Raw genomic sequence first — 24377 nt, forward strand, 5'->3', positions numbered from 1 at the left:
TGAAGTATATTGCAATCTTAGAGATTCAAATTGAAAGCAAATTGTAACTAAAAACTGTGAGAGGTTGCACTTAATTGAAGTAACATAAGTGTAGTACTTGCCAGCTCGTAACTGCAAGAACGGTGTTTTATTTGCATTATTGTGCGCACGTAACGCATTTACGCATGCGTTCCAAACGTACAATGATACTACAGTTTTCTATCAAAAAAAAAAAAAATCTGCTGCTTTTATAACCGATAGCAAGATATGACTGTGGATAATGATCCACCATTCCACCCCCGCAAATAAAAATAAACATAACAAGAATAAAAAGAGTCACGGGCGTGTTTAGCCCCCATTACGGTAAACATGGAACAAAAGCCTTCATGGACACTTATTTCCAAGCGTTATAAACACGATCTAAATTTGTCATTGTATTGATTTCAAGCGTCGCCTAGATTAAAGCCTGTTTGTTTGTTTGTTTGTTTTGCGGGTCGCTTATAAACAGCCTCTCCAAGGCCCCACTTTTTGTTCTGGAGACTACCTCCATTTATTGCAACAAAAAGTGTACAATGAATACAAGATGTACTTAGCCACAGATAAAAAAATAAGCAACATCGTTTTTGTTCCAGGTGCTTGCGTCGCTGTTCGTTAATGCCAGATAATAGCGTCTCTTTTTTTATTGTTACATACGTTGCAGCTTGAAATGGTGAATGGCGGAGGGAGGGGTCCTTTTCACGTGTTGCAACCGCATGATGAGCAGCACAAAAATTACTGAATCACATCTTTATTACCTACTGCGAGACCCCTTTCTGTACTTGAAAGGGAACTAGGAAGTGTTAATTAAGGAAGCTATTTGTCGCGGAATGCAATGCACTAAAGGAAAAGAAGACCAGTGAGGCTTCCAATGTGATTGCATTTTTTTTATTTAGCAATGCTGCCGTTAATACGTCGTGTATTTTTGCTCATTATATTTGGCCAAAACTAAAAAGTTATTTTTTTTATTCGGTCTTAGAAAACGTTCAGTGAATGCCGCCAACTTCGAAAATGAGCCATTTGAAACTAAGAACGTGTGACATCTGCATTCTGCTAATTTGTACGGAACGATAGTGGCAGTTGTGGATTGCACCGTTTGACTGATAGCTTTCTTAAAACGACTCTCTAGACCAACAGTATGCATTGAAACCTATGTTTTTTGATGGGATGGGTGCCCTCATGCAATCCCGACTAATTTCGGATAGTGTTTTATGTAGACCTAGCAAGTCGGCTGCGGAACAAATTGCGTGAATGAACTTTGTGCAATTTATATCTAGAATGAAACAGCTCTTCCATTCAGCATGTCCAGAGCCAGCATTGGCGCGAAACATGTTAAACTACTAATATTCGGCATAATTACCTGGAGCTAGCGAGGGCCTCACTGTCTGACTGCTAAGACGAATATATAGTGCAAATAAACAAAGGATGACAACGGGTTTCCGAATAGTATACACAAAAGACGTCCAGGAGGAGCAATTCTTCAGCCAAGATTTCTGAAATTGCGATCAAATTCGTCAGACATTCTATGCCTAGGACCAAAATACAGGACAACTTTCGGATTACCAAACTGAGTCACCCGAGAATAGTACAACCGGCATAAACAGCCGGTTTGCTTTCGCGGTGTTACATGAGGCTCTCTCGTCGCTGAACTGAAACACAATGGAGGGAAAAGATGGCATTACCTAATGTACACTTCGTAACCCTACCCTCTTCTCAGTTAGAGCAACTTTTAGAACACGCCGCCAATATTTGGGACACTGGAATCCGTCCAGCGTACTGGCGAACAGCAATAATAATACCAATGCCGAAACCCGGCAAACCGGCCAACTGCATCGCCAACCTGCGTCGTATACCTTTAGCGTCGTGCGTAAACTGATAGAGCACATGACCCTTGAGCGTCTCAATTCGCACTTAGAAAACAGAAATGCTTTTGGTTATACAATGAGAGGCATTAGATCACACGCCAGCACTCAGGATACCATGCTTCGTATCTCAGATGTGTATCAAAATTACAGTCTCATGCAAACCAGAGTAATCGCAAGGTGTAGATATACGCAAGGCATTCGACCCCGTTAAACACGCCGCTGTTCTCAAAAACCTCTTGACCCTACGAACCGGTGCCCGCCCCTACAACTGTACTGAAGATTTCCTTACCCCTCGCTCCATGTAAATCGAAATCAATGGAGAGCGTTCAGCGAGGCATACCCAATAAGTACTGGCGTCCCTCAAGGCTCAGTTCTGTCATCCATTCTCTTTATTATCCCTTTGCTTGGTTTGCTTGCCTGGCTGGCTTCCATCACACTACTTGAACACTATATTTATGAAGACGATTTACTGTACGGTGTTGCAAGAGTTCACTAGGAGAACGAGGGCGCACCATTCAGTCAGGCTTAGATACCATTCACGGATGCGTTACCGGTAGTGGGCTCAAGTGTTTCCCAACGAAATCAGAGTACATAGCAGCAACTAATCAAGCAGACCGCCTAGCGGAAGAGCAGCTCCAAAGCATTCGTGTCTGTATAGAGCACACCCAAATACCACGCCGATCTAAGTTAAAAATACGGGGCTTCCTCCTTCAGGATGACGGCAGGGCCGAAGTATAAATGAAGAAAACAATCTGGCAACTAAATCAAATTTACCACATGCTTTGAAGAGTAATACGCCGACAGAGATGACTAAAAGAGCAAGAACTTCGAAGGATTACTGAGGCGCTTCTCTACTTAAGCGTGCTCTATGAAGTTCCATATCAACCTCTCGCCAGAACCCAGCCCTTTAAATGAGAAACGGTGTTCCGCATATATACTAGTTTAGCTTTAGGAGTACCTCGATTAGCCGCAAACGACCTTGTGGCCTTCACTGGCCTTTTTAACACACTCGAAGCGAGTTATAATTTGCAGACAAGCGAAAATTCAAAGGCTTCAAACATCCCCACAAGGGTGCCAATTGCTCGAACTTCGAAGGCACCAGACAGGTACAGTGCGCTCTTTTCCACCGCTGTATTGAACACTATCGGACTCACTACCCAGATTGGCGCAAAAGCCACTAACGCTGCACTGCGCCAGACACAGGGCGATAAAATTTCTTTATTAAATGTAACATACCCTCAGTGCTTAAAAAACCTGTTTCGTCTAAAAAGTCGAACACATCAGTCAAATGTATCAGCGCATCATCTTCTAACATCAAAATCGGGTGAAATGGGACGTGTGACTTGTACTATACGCGGGAATTGCTTTTGTCTATGCGTTTCGATATGTGAGCACACGATTAATATGTGTATCACTGTTAACGGCTCATGGCATCTGTCACATGTTGGCTATGCCTCCTTTATCAATAAGTAACTATGTCTGATTTGCGTGTGGCCTATCCGAAGTCGACAAAAAATGACTATACATGTGTGTGTGTGTGTGTGACAGTATGTACTGTATGTGCTGTTAAGCGTTTATCATTGTATATATATTATAATCACCACCCAGAACCTGGAACCTGGAGTAGTTTGTCAGGTGAACAACCAGGCTAACATCTCCAGCATATCAATAAAGCATCTCTCTCTTTCTCTCTCTCTCTCTTAATCAATTAATTAATTAAGTAATAGTCAACAAATGCATAGTTTAATGACACTTATTAATTGTCATCAAGGGAATTAATGTGTGCATATATGCTTGAATAAAATCTCACCGGCTAGACCTAGACGTGGAGGAGGGGGTGGGTATCTTGAGGTAGTATCAAGAAAAAAAAAACTAATAGGTTAAGAAAGATCTGTCGGCGTCTTACGTTTTTTCGAGGTCTGGTAGGGGTCGTCGGAGTCAACAATTTCGGTGTGCGTGGTGACGCCAAAGAGAGGGTCTCTGAGGTTGTGGACTTCCATGGCGTGCTCGTAGGCGTAGCGGAGCTCCTCCTGGCGGGGCATGAATATCGCCCCTGCAATGGACAACATAGTCAGTGGTAAATTCACCTGTGCAAGCGATGGCAATGAATGGTTATATTTAACAGCGCAGTGATGACAGTGCGAAAAGGTACAAACAGTAAAGGCGAGTAAATAGAACGGTTTCTGGACAATGACAATATGTCTTTACAGTGACCTATTTCCTTAAGCCGAACTTAACACAAAAGAGAGTGTTTTGCAAAATTCAAATGTCCTGTGCAAGTCGCACTAATGCCCCCACGCGTTCATAGCCGTTAACGGCACAGCCCCGTCTTTAGCATGGGCGTAAGGTACGAAAGGTTTTTGTCTACTAAACTTTTTTTTTGCCTACGAAATATAAAGAAAGAAGAAAGAAAGAATGAAAAGGAAAGTCGAAAGTCCGAGCAGAAAAATGGACGATAGAGCCAGCGAAACCTATTCTTTAAAAAAGTAATGGTGGAAGAAGGCGCGTCAATAAACAGCACTTGTGAAGCAAGGGCTGAAACTACAGTGATGTGTCCATAAGAGCACCGAACGTAAAGGTAAAAAAAAAAGTTTTTGTCTTTGGGAAAGCAGTGCCAAGAATCAATCGATGCGCTTATTTTGTTTCGCAGTATCATCGAAAACCGTTGTCAATAGTTAATTTTTTAGTTTCGATACTTCCCGCCAAGTACAGCTACACTTCGGGGTTAGAGAGGTTAGATAAATAATAAATGTTTATTAGAGGGTCAATTACAGGGCCCTGACTCCTTAGTCTGCATCAGTAAGAATTATTTTATGATGCCGGATAATTATTTCCGCAGCTACGGGTCGACACCCTGTCCGGCAGTGATTCAATATTCCTAGTAGTTTGGCTGTAAGGGGCAGGCGGTATTTTGTTGATAGGTTTTCCGTTTATGTGTTAGCATGCTTGGGCGTTCCAAGAATTTGTGTTTGTTATTAGGGTGTTCATTTAGAGCATTTAGTTGTCTTGCACTGATAGAAATAACGATTGCAGTTTTCTGTGAGGAATGTGCTGGTTCGTGCTCTTGTTATGATTACTGCTTGGCGTGTAGTCTGCATTCTGGGGGACATTATAGCGTAATGTGGTCGCTTCGCACTTCTGGTAGGAATGCGCTTTTAGGCGTAGTTGCTTTCTGTGCAAGTATAGGTCGCATGTGGTTGGCCAAGGAAACCAGGCACCCGGGTAATTATGTCTACAAGTGCGTATGCTTTGGCATTTCCCTAAATTTCCTGGTGGCCATGCAACAATTTACGAGTAATAGCTAGCTGGGTGCTTAAGTTCACAGTTCTTGAGCATGCTTTTATTGTGTGCCGGTAGTAAGTTCGTAGTTTTGCGTATAGCGTCTCCGTTATCGGTCAGTGTGTAGCTTTGGTTTGCGTCCTTGTGATGCGTTATTACGCTAGATATTAGAGTTTTCAACACTGTTCCTGCGGGGATTTGTGGTATCTTTGCTTGTGTTTGGAACTAAGGTACATACCCTCTAGATGACCCGTGTTCTTATTTCTATTGGAGCTGGTTGATCATGTATTATATTGTGTACGGACTCTACGTGTTCATGTACGCCTTTTCTGATACCCTGTTCTCACGTTGTGCATGTCAAGATTGACGCTGTGCGCTGAAGATCTGGTGGACAGTGTTCGGACGGCGACGACAATATAATGGCCATTCTGGGTGCGCATCCGATGACATTATTTTGGTTGTATCGTTGTTATAAATATATATATATATATATATATATATATATATATATATATATATATATATATATATATATATATATATATATATATATATATATATATATATATATATATATATATAGCTTGTAGCTATCCACGACATTATATAAGAAACAGCGCTGCGGGGAACACTAAACTAGTTTTTGAGCTAGTCAATTGAATCGTACAAGTTGATGGCCCAACCTGCTTAACAAAGGCAATTCAGACAGATGGAAAATTGTTTCAGGCACTTCTCAGAAAACCTTGGAATCGTTCGCATAAATTCAAAGGAGTGGTGCCTGCAGTATTGAGATGCATCCATCGGAAGCTAAAAGCTCTAAATTCACGCAGACGCGAATAAGAACTTGATTGGCGCGCACTTATTGTTGATTGCCTGATTAATTAGCGTTTTGATACCTTTTTGCACAATTCGCTTTGCCAGCTAAAGTGCCCCGGAATAACCCGCTCACATTACCAGCGTGCACCATTTACAAGCGTTGTCAGAAGTATCGGCTTAGACATGGCGTCTATTTTGCTCAGCATCGCCTCGTTGTTGTGTTTTTAGTGTGCATTACCTTGATGTGAAAGACAGTAATGGTGTAAGGCCCAAGGGCGCTATCTTATATCTTAATAAAGTAAAGACACGCTGCACAATGACGCCTCGAGTTTTCCAAGAACTCGCAAGGCGTGCCTGCTGGGTATTCTAACGAGAACGTCGCTGAGGCTGCTGCTGAGCATGACGACACTGTGGGAGAACCGACTGGATAGTATGAAGAGCTGCGACTGTCAGCGTCTATTTCTTTGCGTATTTGCTCACACTGGCTGCCTCTTTATTCTTTTTCTGATATTTCCTTTTTCCTATCTCTCTTTCTTATTTGCTTTTAGAACCGCAAGGGTAGGATAACCAAGCGAACACAGCCATGGTTATGCTCCCTGCAGTTTCTTCTCGTTCTTTGTCTCTCTCTCTCTCTCTCTCTCTAGAACAAGTGGCTGTTACAACAATTGCAAATGACAGCGACACACATTGCTTATTATTTCGTAAAGTGCAGTAAAATAAGTTTAATAAAATATACACACACACACACAAGAAGAGGAAAGAACGAAAGAGAAGTTGGAACCCTGACAGCGCTGCATTATTCACTACACTGCAATATGCAAATGCCACACCTAAGCAAAATTTATCTTGCCGTCTGGAACTACAATTTCGAAGGGGGAGTGCCGAAGAAGCAACAAGTTCTTCCGGTGGTGCTTTGGTTTATATCTGTTGCACGGTTGCCGTTTTTGTGGGGTCTGGATGCCGGATAACTTTACGCGCGTTCATGTGTTCTGATTACTAGACCCGTCAGTTTTTGTTTTCAGCGCACCATGTTACCGTCGACTTTAGGTTCAGCATAAAAAAAAAAGGAACAACCAGTTTGATATATGCGAGCCTTACGGTTTCTGGCTGCGTGAAGCTCCTCCCGTATTTTGCTGCTTGCAGGTTGTCGCTTATCGTCTATGGAACTTTATTTGCGCATCTGCTACGGAACATTCCTTGCTTACGTGATCGGGCTCTGGTTATTTCGGTATCTACCACGTTAAGATATAAATTCCGTCTGGTCACGCATCGTCGAATTCGATTGTAAGAGCACCCACCGAACATGGCCGCTATACCCAGAAGACAACAAATTATTCTCAAGTCTGAAAGCCCCACGACCTTGTCCATTCAATGTGATTTCATACCTTCTGGTTTTGCTGATGTTTATGCTTGGCCATCGCCCACACGTCCGGACGCGCTCAATTGTAAACTTTTAAGGTCACACTTCTTCTGCCAATCTCCTCGAGGTTTGGCGTGGTACGTTGGTTCTCGTCGAATATATATATATATATATATATATATATATATATATATATATATATATATATATATATATATATATATATATATATATATATATATATATATATATATATATATATATATATATATATATATATATATATATATATATATATATATATATGTCAGAGCGTCCTCATCTCTTGCTTCATCGCTAGCGTTTCTCTGGGCCATGATGCAAATGCGCAGTTCTGTCACGCGATCACAATTATGCGAATAACACATTGAATAAAACGTGTTACACCTGCACGCATGAAGGAAGGCACAACAAAGACGTGAAGAAGGACGACAGAAACGTGGCCAGCACCAGAATAAATACAGCATGCACAACTATACTAGTACACTGTAGCATAGAAAAACACCGACTGTACATAGTTGCTGGACCAATTTAAATTGCTGCTAAGAGCGCAGGAACGCGAATAATAAAATCTAATATAAGCATATAAGTCATCAGCAACAACAAGAAATGTTTTTGGGTTTTACAGTAGCTAAATGTAATCCAAATACGTCGCTTTGTAAAAGCACTTTCCCTCTTGCTGCTTTGACAAGCAGCGCTATTTTTCTTGTGGCGTTCATCTGAGGAACCACCTAAGGAAGTTAGCGCGGTGCCGTGTGTTATCGGCGCAACTCCTTTCTGCAAAGCGTCCTTCAAAGTAACAAAAGGCGTTCACTGCAAATGACTTTAGCTTTGCCCGTGTGTCAAGGGTATAAGCCTTGTGTGCGAACGGGAGCAAAGCGGGAGGAAGCGCGCTGTCTTCCGTCGCGCGCGATTAATGGAGGAGATGGAAGATAGGGTCTTTGGATTCTGTGATCTGTGAATTTGTGATTGCACAACATGCATATTTGCCTTGTTTGACGAAATATATACAGCGTCTTTTGCTTAGATACGTAGATTTATTGGATACCTAAACGTACGTTTAAACACCTTGTTGCGAGGTTTTGTGTATACATGCAGTGAACTTTGTTTTCACTTTCCAGGGAAACTTTTTTGCCCCTTTATCAAGCTGTATCATCGCATTTAAAACGTGTATTTTGCAGAGCTCTTGCCTTTTATATGGGCTCTCTGTTGCAACTATAATGTCGGAATGAATGAATGTGTGGTGTTTATTGGCGCAAGGGCTATAATGTCGGGGCAAATACTCACAATACACTACCGGTGACAGTTGCTCCTGCGCAATATATTGGAACGAAGGACAAGGTCATTGAGATTTTTTCCTGGCCATTGCATAAATATTTGCTTAAAGTTTCATTAAAATATTTGTGTTCAACTTGTTCATTTGATGGCCTTTACGTTTTTCGTACCAGGGGAACACACTGCTTTGCTGGTTTCGACGTGATAAAGTTCTAAAGTTCGTGTGATATTTTCTTTACTTATTAAGTAGACAAAAACATGGAACAATTGATATGTGTTACTGCTGGCACAATTTTTAGGACGTACGAATATATTATTTTATGAAAAAATACACATTTTACTTGTCTTGAGAGTGGGTAGCGTTCAAGAATTCGTTTGTAGCATCTTTGGCAAAGGCAACGCAGTTATTATTCATGTATTTGGCCCTCGACAAAATCAAGAGCGAGGAGGCCTAGCTGCAACGTGACCCCCCCTCCCTAACGAAATTTCTGGCTATGCCACTGGTGCAATTACGGGCATTGTTGTGTACACATATATGAACCTATTTTGTTAAAACAACGGATGGAGGATAATCTAATACGCCACCAACCACATTGTAACAACAATCAAAACAACCCAATGACATTACTGATTTTCTTATTATCGTGTTTTTTTCTTGAAATAGTTATCATGACTAACAGCGTCTTACCCCGCGAAGAAGGTAATGGAGTAGTAGTAAGCACAAGCTTTCAGCATCTCCGCTTTGATCCTCCTCCACTCCCAGCTTAATGTAGTTAATATATGTTATAAAAACCCCGAAAAAAAGAAAAAGAAACTATGCAAATATTGGCGCAATATGCAAGGCGACAAAACAAATAAACAACGCTCTTATTAAGAAAAAGCTTTTTACGTCTCTTAATAGTGCCCTAGAATGTCGTTATCCTCCACGATATTTCAACACTAAAAAAGTGCACTTTTGCATCATTATTGTCGACCACCGGAGATTTTGTCGTGTGTCGAAAAGAGTTCGTTCACGGGCTGCGACTTTACTACGGGAGCGGGCATGTCGATGTGGTCTTGTCTGCTTAGATATTTGTGCACATAAAAGAAAAAAAAATGTCCAGTTGGAGGACTGTGCCCCTTTAATTTCGCTACGCCGTCCCTCATCCCTTGCGGCTCTCCGCGACGCGCTTCATCTGATAAATGCTGAAAGACGTCGAAAATGGACAGTCTTCTGCAATTCAAGGCCGGCCTTTCAATGTGTACAGTGGTTTCTCCGGCATGACACTCACGGTCAGCTGACGTGCGAAATCGTGGAACTTGTCCATCATTTAGGAGAAAAAGGCCATGATATATCTTTTCAGTGGATAGATACCAGGTCATTGCGGTATCATTGGGAATGATGACGCAGATAAGGCAGCTCGGATGTAAAACCAAGAAGACCGCCGCGTCCCCATTCCTCTCTCAAGGACCGACGCTGCGAGACAACTTCGCATTCTAGCACGCGCGCTCTCCTTAGCAGAGTGGAATACTGCACATACAAGGCGCACCAGACTGCACAGACTAAACCCTTCACTACAACTCAGACCTCCGGCCGGACTGCACCGACGCGAAGCGCCTCTTCTGTGTGGGTTGTGGCCGGGAATTTCCTTCACGAAAGCTTATTCGGCACTAACTGGAATGGCTGACAGTCCCGCATGCGATGTTTGCGGATACGAGGAGAACACTGATCACCTGTTGTGCCACTGTCCTCGATTTGAAGCACAAAGGCAATCTATGTCCAACACATTCAGGAGACTAGATGATCGTGCTCTGAGTAAACAGAGAGTACTAGAGCACCGACCCCACCGATCATCGGCTCAGAAGGCAGTGAAGGCACTTTTGTGCTTTCTGCGAACGTCTGGTTTGCACGAGCGGCTTTGACTGAAGTACTGTCCATACACGTCTCTACAGCCCCTCTCTCCATTCTCTTTGCCTCCTCTTTCTTCCCCTTCTCCCTTATCCCAGCGTAGGGTAGCCACTTGGACTCTAGACTGTGATTAACATCCCTGCCTTTCTTATATCCCTCTCTCTCTTTCCCATAGCCCGACATGCAGCACTGGAAAGTAAATCTCGCTCTGTGTGACGCTACGCGGATCTCCTTTAACAAAGTGAAGAGAAAGGTAGGTGCCATAAGCAGTGAACATGCTGAATCACGAGCACTTCGGTTGATGTGGCCTCACTACGACACATTTAGCCTGGGCGTACTAATACCAACATCGCTTCCCTCTGAGATGGACGAAAACAGCAGTGCTCGGGATGCCATTTCATGACTGCTGTGCTGTGCGCGCGCACGGCCCCCTCCTTCCTCCCCGCCCCACCTGCACACACACGCACGCACACACACACACACTACTGTGTCGAGGCGCGCGCCACAATGCACAAAACAGGAACTTACCATGCGCAAGGTATGGCGTTCTTTTACCGAGCCTGACTTCTAAGGAAAAGAAAATGAAAAGGGTGAAGAAAATCTCGACCAGGTGGCCGCTCCGGTGAAATTGAAACAGCCGCTCTCGTGTTAAGCAGAAACGTCTCGTAAAGCAGCAGGTTTCGAATGTGCACGAGCTGGCCTGCGGAAAGATAAACGAGCGGGGTGCTGGTCGCGACACGGAAGACAGGGCTGCGTTGCGGCTCCGTTCCGGGATTTTATATATATATATATATATATATATATATATATATATATATATATATATATATATATCCAGAGTCCAGAGGTGAAACAGAGTCGAAGTCCTTTCTTCGAGGCATGTCAAATGAACCATGAATGCTGGGCGCGCGTTCAACGGCCCGAATCGGTGCAACCTGTGCTCGTGACAGGCCCGTACAAGCAGCCCGCCTGCTCCCTAGTCGATAGCGCAGGTGGAGGAATTCTTGCGCGCGAGGTTAGTATGAAGAAAATGTAAGGGGGAAACACAACGGCAAAATACTAAGCGTAAGCTCAGCAGAAGCCTCTGGTTTTGCTCGATGTAGCGTTTAAGGCGCGAGCATAGAAGTCGAACAAACGTTTTCCTCTTGTTGCAAGCCGCAGATGGTACCAGGGCTCAGGGGTTGGACTGGCCAAAGCCATTTTGGAGCAATTTTTGGAGTAAGTAAAATTGCGTTTTGGAGCCGTTAAAGCAGTTGGAGCAGATAAAATGTCAATTTGAAGAAGCTTGGAACAGGCTAACCATGAATTTTGGTGGAATAATGGAGCATGGAAGCACACTTCGAAACCAGGACGGTACTTGACAGAAACCCACACGAGCGTTTTACTACGATTGTATTAGTCAACGTCTTAATTAGGCTTAATTTTTGAGCAGATTACTTTAGCTGATAGTGAAACCGCCTTGTGCATGTAAATTTTGGTAATAGCATCTGCAGAGTTTCAGTTAGTGATAGCAATCACAAAAAAAAAATCATGCATTATGCAATATTGAGTGCGAAATTTTATACAGCTTTTATAAATACATTTTTCTTTATAATGTCTCGACAGTACCTATGAATGCGCTAGCTTCACCAACAGACCACACGGAGAACACAGAGTTATGAACTACTGTGGTTTACTGAAAGCCATTTCTACATAACAGAAATAGCTTCCGCTTGTCGCAAACCAATCACAACGCGGCGCGGTAGAAGCGCACTTTGTAGCTACAGCGTCCTAGAATATGGAAGAGCGGGTCGAGCAGTGCCACGGCGCATGCTTTTCTTTTAAGCCGAAAATATTGGTGGCACTGCATGGCGCTATGATCGAACTTCATATTCTCGCGCCGACGCTCATGATGATAGCGGAAAATGTTCTCAGATTACGCAGTCCACTCGACGAGGTAACATAATTTCTGGATCACCATATGTCACCAGACCCAGAGAGCCCTAATCGACCCTGAGCCCGCATACCGTAAAACTATTTCGGTCTGTTTTATTACCAATTAGCCCATCGTGATAGGTCAAAATGGCTCAGGTCTCTCCAGTATGAACCCCAAAACAGATTAGAATAGTTTTACGTTATACCGGCCCTGGGGTCAGAGACGCCCACCCGCTAAACCTGCTGCAGCGCGTGCCTCCCTAATGCAAGATTCTTTCGCATTCCATAAATTAAAGCTTCGGCAGGCACTTCATATCTATAATGCAATTACTGCTACACCTTCGTATGTAAGCAGATGTACCGTCAGAAAGGGGGTTAACCGAGGTCCTCAGTTAACCCCCTTTCTTCTCGTTTATTACATCACGCGAGTCTCGAATCCGGCAACATTGATGCCTACAGGTAGCATGTGTGGGTTTATTAACCGGTTGTCGTCACCCAAAAAGATCAGGTTCTCGTGACGCCTGCGGCAGAAAGAATGTTCCACATCCGTCGCCAAGATCTACGAGTGGTGGCGCTGGCTAACACTCCCAGGGTTCTACTATAGGTAACATATATGTCCAAGGAGCCGCGGTAGCTTGATCGGTAGAGAATCGCACGCCAAATAAGAAGGTTGCGGGATCGTTCCCCACCTGCGACAAGTTGTTTTTTCATCCACTTTCGTTTTCATTAATTAATCGTTTCCTTGTTTCATTCATTAGGCACAAGTAATTTCCCTTATGTTGTCCTTGGTGTCAGTGTTTGTTGCCTTCTTGTGGACTTAGATTGTGATTGGCAACGCTAGCAGACCCATTCCGGGGCGCTGTGTTGTGTGGCGCGGCTTGCACAGTGTCGTGCGCTGGACGGCTCAAAGGCTACGGATTGGGATTCGTTCCTCATACTGAGCTCGTCGACTTGTTCGCCCGTTTCGCGATGCGGTTTGAATGAAGGCGCACCGGACAGCCGTACCTATAGGTTTTAGGTTTCTTAGACTCTGCTGAAATGCGCCGATGTGGCGCAGAAATTGCCGGCGTATCTTGCAAGGCTAGATTTGGTTGCAGCCAACGAGAACGTCCTCCTCCTTCTACTAAAGACGGACGCCGCCAAAACTGGTATTGGGGAGTGTCGGTTCAATGACCCTCGGTGGAATTTTATTTATTTCACTTCATAAAACATATATGATGAGAAACGTAAAACTTAGTGTGGATTACAATTTGTGGATTGCCTTAAAATATCTCCATCTCGCTTATGCTTTCATTCGTTTCATCATAGTCGAAGATGTACTCCTCTTAAACTATAAAAAAAAAGGTATTTCATGATAATTTACGTAGCCGGCAAGATGAATGTTTTACGAGTGACTTGCAGGACCCTCCCTCATTATGGATCACTTGTCGGATTGGGGGTGGTTCTGGTGTAAAAACGTTGGAAGTTTTCGCCGAAGGCGATGTTCTGCTGCTTGTTTCTTCCCTCTGTCGTTCAGAAATTTTCCGCGCTAAGGTGAAACGATGGCGCTGTAAAACCGCTGGTTTTCCTCCGGTTTCGGAAATTGCGGCCATTCCGTTTTTTTTCCTTCCCGCTTCCTGAACGGGTCCGGACTGGTTTCGAAACGGAAATTACTCGGTGAGCCGTTTTATTGGCGAAATTGGCGCGCGTCCGTGACCGTACCGGTAATGCTTCGTGCACGATAATATAGAGGGAGCCAATTCTTAACTTTCTTCCCGTCGCTTAGCGTTTGCAAGTGATTCCGAGAATCGTTTCGGATAATTTACTCGGCGTTGCTCATGTGATGGTTTATAGCCTTAAGTATACGAAGTCGTGCATAGTAGCCAAACACGCCCTTCGATCTTGGTCCACCGTGGAGCCTGGATAACACATTACCAAAGATGGTTCCCGCAGTGAATCTACTAATTAAATTACGCGTTGTACTACGATCCACAAAAACATTCGAAATCATATAGCATAAGTGCGGCTAACTGTGGTACATGAAATTCACATATAAACTTCGAATGATTTCGCAGCTTTAATACGCAAGATACGTAGAGGGTAATGTACTTCTCTGATATTGCGAAATGTGTGTTGTCAGGCTGTAATGATCCCATGGCATAGATGCGCAGCGCGGTCTGTTTCACATTATCCTGCACGTCGTAAACGCCAACCATCTGTGGCGGCCTGAACCTATAGTTCTTGATTTCTTGCAATAAATAAATATTAACTCTTTCAGTCAAAAAGATGCTTTGGTTACACCTATCAAAATTTGTCTTCACATCACACTCATGCCAGTTCCTGGTTGAACGTGTGGCCAAAAGCCACAGATGGAGCTTCGACAGCGAAGAAAGTTGTGCAGAATAATAACGGCGTCTACGCGACTGCGAGAACCGGCGCGTCGCATCGCATTTCTAGCACATCGCATTCATGTAAACTGGGGCCGTCAGCTAGGAACACGGATTTCATTGACGCGACAGGCGAGGTAGTTCGAGACGGGAAAGTATAGACTTGCTTGGTGTATGTTAACGATGCCGTATCGCATTGAGGGAGATGGACGGCTGCAGCCATGTACTCTGCTTCACTCACCGGTGGACCACGAATCGCCGAAAACGGTTTCACGCGTGTTTAGGACGAAGGGGGAAGGCACCGAATATAAGCGCTGTTTCATCGTAATTGCCACGACGCTCTATTAAATGGTTTACGCCTACCGTCACATTTATGTAAAAGCTAACATCTAGGAAGCAGGGGTGCGATCGGAGATGGTTGTTCGGCGCGTTCGTTCGGTTAAGGCCGATCCACACGACGGACCAAGTCCGCGGGCCGATCGGTCACGTGATGCGACGTCACGGCCCGGCGCGGTCCGGTCCGGCGCAGAGCACATCCACACGGCGGACCACCATAGCAGACGGCAGAGCAGACCAACCAGCTACACTCTCGGCCAGAGTGTTATCATTGTTATCATTCCGGCTCGAGTCCCACAAAGCCGGGAACTGCTCAACGAGGTATACAAAATGAAAAAAACCTCCTCGTCACTCCAAGAGGACACGGTGTTTAAAAAATATATCTGCTGCACGCACGTGTAGGCGGAACGGCGGACATGAAACGACTGGCTTGACTGGCTTTTGCTGAGCCGAAAACTAGATTGGATTTGGCTGAAGACACTCTGTTGCCGGACAACATTCGTTGGCTAAGCCAAAATCGCTGGGGTTTGCATGCGGTCCGCCGCCAAAACGGAAGCGGGAAAAGCCTCGGCGATTTGTTGGACCGCGAGGGCCGCGGTCTTGAGCGGGCCAATGGCGGTACGCACGAACTGGTGACGTCCTATCACGTGATGCGCAGACCGCGGTCCAAAAGAGCAGTTTGGTCCGTCGTGTGGATCGGCCTTTACCGGCGCGCGCGATTGGCCTACTCCGCGCCGACGTCGCCAGCCGCGGGGCGCCGCCCCGTTTTTGGTGACGTCAAAATGACGACACGCTCCTGTCAATCATCCGCCCACCGAGCATTTCGTCCGAACGCGACGGGAGTTGAGAAGTTTGGAGCGATCATACGGCTTCGCATGGCGCGTCTGGTGGATTGGATTGGATCCAACAGGCGGCCTTTGCGGCTGCAGAATGGCACGTTTGCGAAACGCGTTTGAAGAAATGACAGAAAGTGAATTCCGGCGTCGTTTTTCTTTCTCGAAACAAATAATTCGTTGGTTGCACAGAGAAATCGACAACATCATCGGTGCCAGCGAGCCACTGGGATGTTGTCGCTGCCTCTTGAAAAGTGCGCCACTCTTCCCGTCGTTTTTTTTTTCTTTTTCCTTCTCGCTGTGCGCGACACCACCTAGGGACGACGCAAAGAACCTTGTAGTTATAAATTGCAGTAGTCACACGTATCACTATTTGAAAACGTGTTTGGGCTTGAGAAGAAAAATAGATTTTTTTAGATAAAGATTTAATTCATTTGGAAGACGAGAAACATTTGGTTTTGTAGTATACTGCTTGCAAGCAGACTACAAACGACGGAAGTAAACTTCCGGGGAGGTCACCGCTTCCTGATTGGCTGCTCTCTCCGCCCCGCTGTCACAAATTTTGCATACTGCAACTTTGTGACGTTGCAGCAACTGAACAGAACGCGCAGCGAACAAAATATCTCCGATCGCGCCCCAGGTGGCGACATCGTTCGACCACCGAAAGCGTTTTAATGGTATCATTGACCTGATTGTTAGTTTGCGCGCTACTGCTGCTTGATCTTATCGTGTTTATTACTGGACGCAAGGAAGCTGCTTTCAGTGAAAGAGTTTTGCAATTTGTGCTTGATGGATGGGGCATGGTGAATACACCAAAGACGCTGCTAATACTTTCTTTTTTTGCTGTTTCTGCGAATCAATGAAATTTGTCGGTGGCAGCACTGTTGGTCATTAAGATAACACACAAGCACACACACGCAGAAAGGGAAAGAGAGAGAGATAGAGAGAAAGAGAGATTCTAAGTAATTTTCTGTCGTGTCCTGAAAACCGAATGTACTTTGCCCTGATTGAAAAATCGCCACATTACCAGCGCTGAAATGAATGTGCCAATGCGCGCTCAATGTATTTCATGATTGCTAATCCTACTTACCTGAAATCTACATTACTACTTTCATTTCCTTTCTATGTCGCTACTTTATTTCGTCGACCTCAGGCTGAAATGAACAATAAGAGGAAAAAAGAAAGCGCTGACTTATGAAACCCGAATATCTGCTACCTCTGAGTGCATTGTCTCTTATTCCTTTGCTCAACTCATACAGAACGAGCGAGTCCGAATTGCGAAGAGGTCACGCGTACGTCGGTGTCTAGAAGCTAGCAAGGAACGGAAGAAAAGATTCTGGATCTCAAAGGACCACTTAATGTCAGCGGTGAATGGAAGGCCAATTTGCCAAGCCGAGAAAAAGAAGAACAGAATAATGTGAAAAAAAAAAACCGACTCCACGCGAAAGGCATAATAGTCACTGCTTGGTCGGCCGCGGTGGGAACGAGGGAGTGACAGAGAAAATCGGGGGAGGAGGAAAGAAGCCTGCGGTGGTCACTTTGCGGAAATGAGCACCCCTTAATATCCCGATCAAGGCGGTCCTCCTCCAGTAGCCGGTTCCCGCTTCACAGGGTGCTCTTCCTCCACCGTCAGAAGAAGAGGCACACGCCAGCTGCTTTCATTACTGACGCCTTCAGTTCTGTTCGTTTAGTTTTCACGTCGTCAGGAATGTACCGAGTTGGCATTACTCCCTCTGTAATGCGCTTCGGTGAAAGAGAACATCCGCGCGGTTGCTGGCTGGAGTACGACGTTGCCGTATAGAAGACGAGTTTTTTTTTCCCATTGCATATGGTAAAGCTGAAAGTTGGGCACAAAGTTGGAAAGAAACGAAGCACGCACGCGAACGACAGAGAGAGAGAGAGAGAGAGAGAGAGAGAGAGAGAGAAAGGAGGGCAATAAAGAAAGGTTCGTTGTAGTGGTGAGGAAGATATAAAATCACGGTGTTTTCGACGTGGATGCCAGTATGCCGCCCAGCGCTTGTGTGGCCGCCACCAATACGATTTAGAAAAAGAAGGAACAGGATATAAATTAATGCCGAGAGTGCGTGCCTTGGCGAGGAAGGGTCGGGACGCGAGGGAAGAAAAACAGGATGATAAAAACAGTGAGTCCGGTACGTATACCTTAGTGGGTATGGTAGTCTCAAACCGACTACGCATCTAACGCGGCCAGACCATATATTATTCACCGTAGACTTCCGAAAGGGGCGAGCACGATCGGATGGTGCGCGTGCCTCGTGCTAGTTGCTTGCTTGTTCGGATGCCATCGGGGGCGCTTGGGGCGCGTCGCCCGCTCGGTTTACAGTTTTATGGCCACGTTACGTGGGTGCGCCACGCCGGACGTCCGACTATATAGCCTGGGGCATTTTGTAACCTCTTCCGGGAACTCGCCCGTTGACCGGAAACGTGGATCCAAGGAGCTCACGTTGCCGCTGCAGAGCCAATGATGGAAGGACGACTGCATTACTGGCCATTGTTGTCGGGATTTCGTGCTGAATTTCCGGCTTTTGTTGGCCGGTGGCAGGAAAGTGTGTCTGCACGTGTGTAGTCCGAAGGTTAGGCGCATCCGTAAGGGCAACCGCGTAGACGTACTCAGGGATTCGTGAACGCATGAACCGCGAGCATCCCCAGGGTGGGCTCGAAGCCGTAGCGTGATGCTTTTGTAACCTCTTGTGTAAGCATGTACTTCGCTGGTTTTGGCGCCTAATAGCTACAAATGAAACGAAAGAAAAAGGTAAAGACCGAAATCAACGATGCGAACCTATGCGCAGCATCGGCGAACTCTATACATAGGTTTGTTCGGTGATGGCAAGAGTTCTGGAAGAACCAGACTCCCAAATCACTGTGGGTGTAGCAGAGAATAGGAGAACATAAATTGTAGAGGCAGTATAACGTAATTTGTGGCGACTATCGATTGTCCATTGGCCGGACGTTTCGTGATAGGAGCAGTGCTTAGCGTGACAACAAATAACTGAGTCTGTCTGCCGTAGAGGAAAAAGTTCTTTTATATAATAACTTTACAACAAAAATCGAGATCGCTTGCGCACGTTGCCTATTTAACAGTGAGTGTTAATGTTATTAAACCGAAATAAGCAGAACATATAGCTTGTATCAATCAAGAGAAGCTTGCAAGTAATGCTGCAGTAAAAATTTTGCATTTAGGCAAGTTCTAAATTCTAACCTGTATAGACAATTGGCCGTCACGTGGAAAAATTACTGGCAGAGATAGGGATAGCGATTGCAGAGAGTAAGAGGCGACTTTTTCTGTGGCTGCTTATTAAGCACGGCTCAGCGTAGGGTCAGGCGCGTCTGCAGCTAGCACTGCTGATTCTTCTCCTCTGATGTAAAAACGTTTGCCCATTGGCTCGCTTTCGGGCACCAGCCATACGCGATAACAATCGACGCGATAAGGAGACATTCACAGCGACGATGGCCCGTCAGGTAAAAGCACTTATAAGAGGGAAGTTTTACGACTGCAGATTCTGATATGCCCGAAGTTTACCTCACCAGAATGTATAGGAAAAGTTGTCTCTGAGCAAGTACCTGCCGTTCCATCAGCCCCCTCATTCCTGTTCAAGAGAAGATTCTCAATTTATGCCATCCAGACGTTTATGAAGATGTTATTTTTTCCTCTTCTTTCTCCTTCTTACTTTTTTTCGGGTTGGGGGGGAGGCATAGGTGTACATATGCGCGCACGATCTCAAGGCTTGAGCTTCCACACTTGTGGGAAGGATATTCCAGAAGGAGGGGCAATAACTTGATGTCGAAAGGCAACCGCATAGAGGCCAAGCTGTCAATAGGCACCCGCAATATTAACTCTCTCTAAATCCGCACCTTACCCATACCCCCTCCCCCCTTTTCTTTTTTTGGTCTCTACTCAACTGTCGATCTCAATTTCAGAAGAAGGGGGTCGCTTTTTGTGTGCTGCGCTGTTCCTTGCGGAGGGGAGCACACGATGTCAATATTGATTCTTCCTCTTCGGATAAAGAAGACCTGGCACTTGGCCCGGCGATTTATGAGAGTTGGCGAGCTACTCCCGCGAAGTACTGCACCTCCCTTAGGTTGGCACTGTTCGCGCGTAGGTGTCGTCTTTCTTGCGCTTTCTCTTCCACGTCAATGCTGGGAAGCCTTTCGCATACGCGCGGTGCCGAAAATAATTAAGATTCACCGCGTTCGCCGTCGGAATTTAAAAGTTTGGATTTCTGAGTTTGGAGTTGAGGTATTTCTCTCATTTTTAGTGTATTTCTCGAGAAGGAGACCTCTATAGTGCGAGAAGTTTCTCCAATGTCACCTGTTGTATGATGCACTTCTTTTCTTTTGCGAAAAGAAATGGGCTTATTTTTTCAGTCCTTAATTATGCATCTGCTGAATTCTGGCGTGTTTATTAGACTTCGGCCATATGTGTATAGGTGGTAAAACTACGCTAAATTTTACGTAATGGGGGTTTGATGTTGGAAGTCACCGACTTTGTTACTGCAACGTTTCAACTGCTTGTGGCAGCCGTTTGAAATCGTCCGTACGCTCGTGCTCTATGAGTGCGCATGACGATTTAAAGGCTGCTGCTCCCACTTGCACGTATGACCTATGTCACACGCGCACATGGGTTATGTGGGCCGTGGCCTGTAGAACCACATTAGGCGATGAACCTTCATGGACTGAAAAGATAGGACATGTTTTGGTTCAAAATGCTCTCAACAGTGCGACGTTGTAATGCAGAGAACAGCAGGCTCAACCTGATAGGAATTCATGTTCAGCAAGGCTACTTCAATGGCGACACCTTCATATGCCGTAGTAGACATGACGTGGTCAAGTATGGCAGTCCATGAGACATTGACAACGGGTATCACGTAAGCTGCAACTGTTACAGCGCCGGCTTCCCCTTGAAAAGTGCATCCATATTACATGCTGGTAAAGAATTACAGAACGTCGCATTTACCATCTTTTTTTTTAGCGGGTATACCTTCACATTTCGGCGTAGCGGGTAACTAGGCCACTGACAGTCTTGTGCGCAAAGCGATGCAGTTCAAGCCAATAAAGAAGCTCAATCAGGACGGCAGAAAGTTGGAGGACGCCTCTGCTTCGCCTTTTAGAATGGGACTCGATAACAATCAAAGATCCCTGAGTGCTTCTCACGCTTATCGGCAACTGCAGCTTATATAACCGTAACGCTCACGGGGAAACACTGGTGGCGAACGCTATGCACGAAGGCGAGCTCCGTGGTTCTATTTTTGGTGATGTGCAAGGAACCGAGAGGGCCGCGCCGCTCCTACTAAGACAGACTTCAAACGGCTGCTGGAAAACGCTATCGCGTTAAAAGGGGTTTGTGTTTCAGCTTCCGCGTAACAGAATTATGTTTTATTGTATATTCAAATTACAAAATCCGACACTATCATGTTTGTAGGTTGTTTGTAAGTCATACTTTACAATTTTTCTACGTATTTTACCTTGAGAAATTGAATTACTTCAGTAACTTCCTTGCGCCACACGGAGAGCCTGCATGGTTGGGTATGCGTGGTTCGAAACTTCCCATTGGTGCGCCTGGCGCGCTCGTGACCCTGGCTCACGCTTGCCGGCTCGGGCCTCGACGGAGCAGAGCGCGCGGATAGTGTTCCTGTGTATGCTCCCGCAGGGAGCAGAGTTGCGCATAACTTATCCGGCGCCGCTGGCAACGCTATTCGCCATGTGCTATCACGTGGTGCAAAATGACGTCGAATATTCAACGGCGCCGCTGCGAAGGCAACTTTGCGGGTGCGGTGCCCATCGTTTCCGTCAGTGCCATCGACATTGCAAACAGCGGACCGTCAAGCGTGCGTTGCATTCATCGGCTCCGTGTTGCAGGTACGGTACTCGACGATACTAAGCCAAGGGCCTTGGTGAAGTGATACGAAACACATCATATTGGCACTTTTCTTTCAGCAAAACGTGGTGCAGCGCACCGAACCGCTCAAACCGCAAGGACGATGGCAAAGCTTTTTAAGCGGTACCGTGCGGATGGACAGATGTGTGCCGGCGACTGCTATGGCTACTGCGTATGGGCCGAGACCGGCCTACTCCGAAAGGGACCTGGGTACGCGAGGTGCGTTCGCCTTGTTCGCATCAAAGCAACATTTATCTACAGTAGCACTCCTCTTTACGCTGAGATGCGTACGCCTGGCATGAGAGGTTGTTCACTAGTACAATTTGTATATGTGCAGCGCGACGCAGACGTGAGACAAAGAATGAACTACACGTTTGTGTTGCGCTGCACATATACGCCTAGAATGTTAACTTACCAATACGCCCAATTCGCTGTGTATGAGTACGCTTGTTCTGACTTTGCGGGTCTAGACAGTGTGTTGAAAATAGAGTAAATACTAGCAGGTAAAATTTGCCCGTTGCACTCTGGTGTGTCTCCCTTCTGTTATTTACTTTATTTTTGTTGGCGTTTTAATTTTTATGTCACGTTCATTGATGTGCTAGTGTTCATTTCTGTTGTAGTAAGCGAAAACCTCGTGTGCTCCCGCTTATGACACAGCTGTGATAGCTTCAGTATTTATCGCCCGCGAAATCTTGCTTCTTTTATCGGCCTTAGTGGACATGAGGAATGTAAAATTCTGCCTGTATGTTTAATATGCGCTGTACTATAGTAAATTGACCTGAATAGTATGAAGAGATCACGAAAAACGTGTTTTCACATTACAGTCTGCAATGTGTGAATAATTATTTTGCAAGTTTGTCATCTTGATGTGATTAGTGCAGCAAAAATAACCTGTTGTTACTCCTAATGGCTTGCTGCCTTTCGAATTGTTTAGAATTCTACCCCCCAAGGCTAAAAAAAATCAGCACTCTTGCCCTGCTGCCAGCCGTCATTCGTCATCCATTCCCTTCAATATTTTTCTACTTGCAGATTTGCTGCGACGAAGTAGCTGGTTAGTCTGTGGTATGAATGAACTGTAGAAGTAAGCACTGCACAAAATGTACGCACGTGAACATTTGAAATGTGTTTTTAAACCTACGTGTCTGTACCGCACCTGTCGAAAACGTGTACTTTCTGGGAACGACGGTTAGTGATAAATGACGCTCTGCTAATGGTTACTGACATAACTGCAGGCACGATAGTTCGCTTGGCGACGATCATTAATCGTCTCGTTTCGGCAGCCAAACTGATCTTACATAATTTTACACCTCACGTGTGGGAAGTTTCCTTTAAGCACCCTTTAAAACATTTCTTGTCTTCTGGCCTAGGCGAGAAAATTCCATATGCATGCTAAAAAACGTGGCACCGCTTTTTGTTGTAAGGTACTGCGTGCTTGCACGCCAACTTTTCAGCTGTTCGAGCCATGGGCCTAGTGAGGATTTTATTTCGAGGTATCGAGTGGGGCCCTACCTCCTATATGCACGTTCGTGCGTGTGTTTGTACATGTGCGTCTGTATTAGTACACACAAAGTAAGCATTTCGGTGGGTTGGAGCCCTGCCCCACTCTGACTAGGCCAATGGTTCGAGTGTAGCCTGAATTAAAAAGTGCCATCTTGCTCAGCACTTGCTAACAATTGCCGCATGTAGCTCGCGACCAGCAGACGAAAAAAGACAAATGGAACACTGCTCGGCATTTGCTTCCTGCGCGCGCGAGGTATGGCTTCACTGCATAGCGGGAACGTAATGCGGGACCTGTGCGCAACTCTGCTCCCTGCGGGAGCATATACAGGGACACTACTCGCGTAAGGGCACACCTGCTGCCGCGGTATTACTCGAAGGGAGAGGGAATCGCCAAGACGCCACGTCAACCTTGCTCTCACTCTCGGAAGCCTTTGTTATCCACGCTTTCATTGTCTGCGCAAGCTCTCGTCTGCGTTCCTAACTGCGCCGCATTAAGGCCAAATCAAAACTCGCCAAACGCGCTCGCTTGCTCGCGAGGAGTTATAACTCGAAGAACCGCTCAGCGGCGTTGAATTGGACATAGAGGCTTTCCCATTCACAACTCGTAAGAACTGCTTAGGTGTCCTCGGATTTCTTTGCTGTGCCAGGAAAGTTATCCGCACAGCCCCAGCAGGACCGAGATTTAGGACTTTACGGCATACGTAGTTCACATAACTAATTAATACAGGGAAGTGGATAAAGTCAACTGTGTTTGTGCGTGACAGAGAGGCATCGAGAAAAGAAAGGCAGGAAAGTTAATCAGACAGACGTCAGGCTTGCAAACCCTGTACCGGGAAAGGATGTTTGGAGATTGAAATAAAGACTCAGTAAGAGAACTGGATAGTTCACGTGCACTGTGTAACACACTGTTCCCGCAAACGTGAACAGTGGCCGCAGAAAAATGTGGGCCGCGGTGTACAAAACCAGGATAGGAGAAGGTCTTCGCAACTGGTGTCTTC

At 45.5% G+C, this 24377-nt stretch overlaps 1 protein-coding gene across 3 annotated transcripts in view; it reads right to left on the reverse strand.

The window, feature by feature from the left end:
* The window catches only part of LOC135898156 (glutamate receptor 1-like), a 256360-nt gene that overhangs the window by 166015 nt on the left and 65968 nt on the right, over positions 1 to 24377 (reverse strand). For all 3 annotated transcript variants that reach the window (XM_065426936.2, XM_065426934.1, XM_065426935.1), the window contains one exon: positions 3787 to 3933. In XM_065426936.2, the coding sequence (XP_065283008.1) occupies positions 3787 to 3922 (136 nt within the window). In that variant the 5' untranslated portion in view covers positions 3923 to 3933. The remainder of the gene's footprint in view (positions 1 to 3786; positions 3934 to 24377) is intronic.

This window comes from Dermacentor albipictus, chromosome 3 (genome assembly GCF_038994185.2).
Source record: "Dermacentor albipictus isolate Rhodes 1998 colony chromosome 3, USDA_Dalb.pri_finalv2, whole genome shotgun sequence".
Lineage (NCBI taxonomy): Eukaryota > Metazoa > Arthropoda > Arachnida > Ixodida > Ixodidae > Dermacentor > Dermacentor albipictus.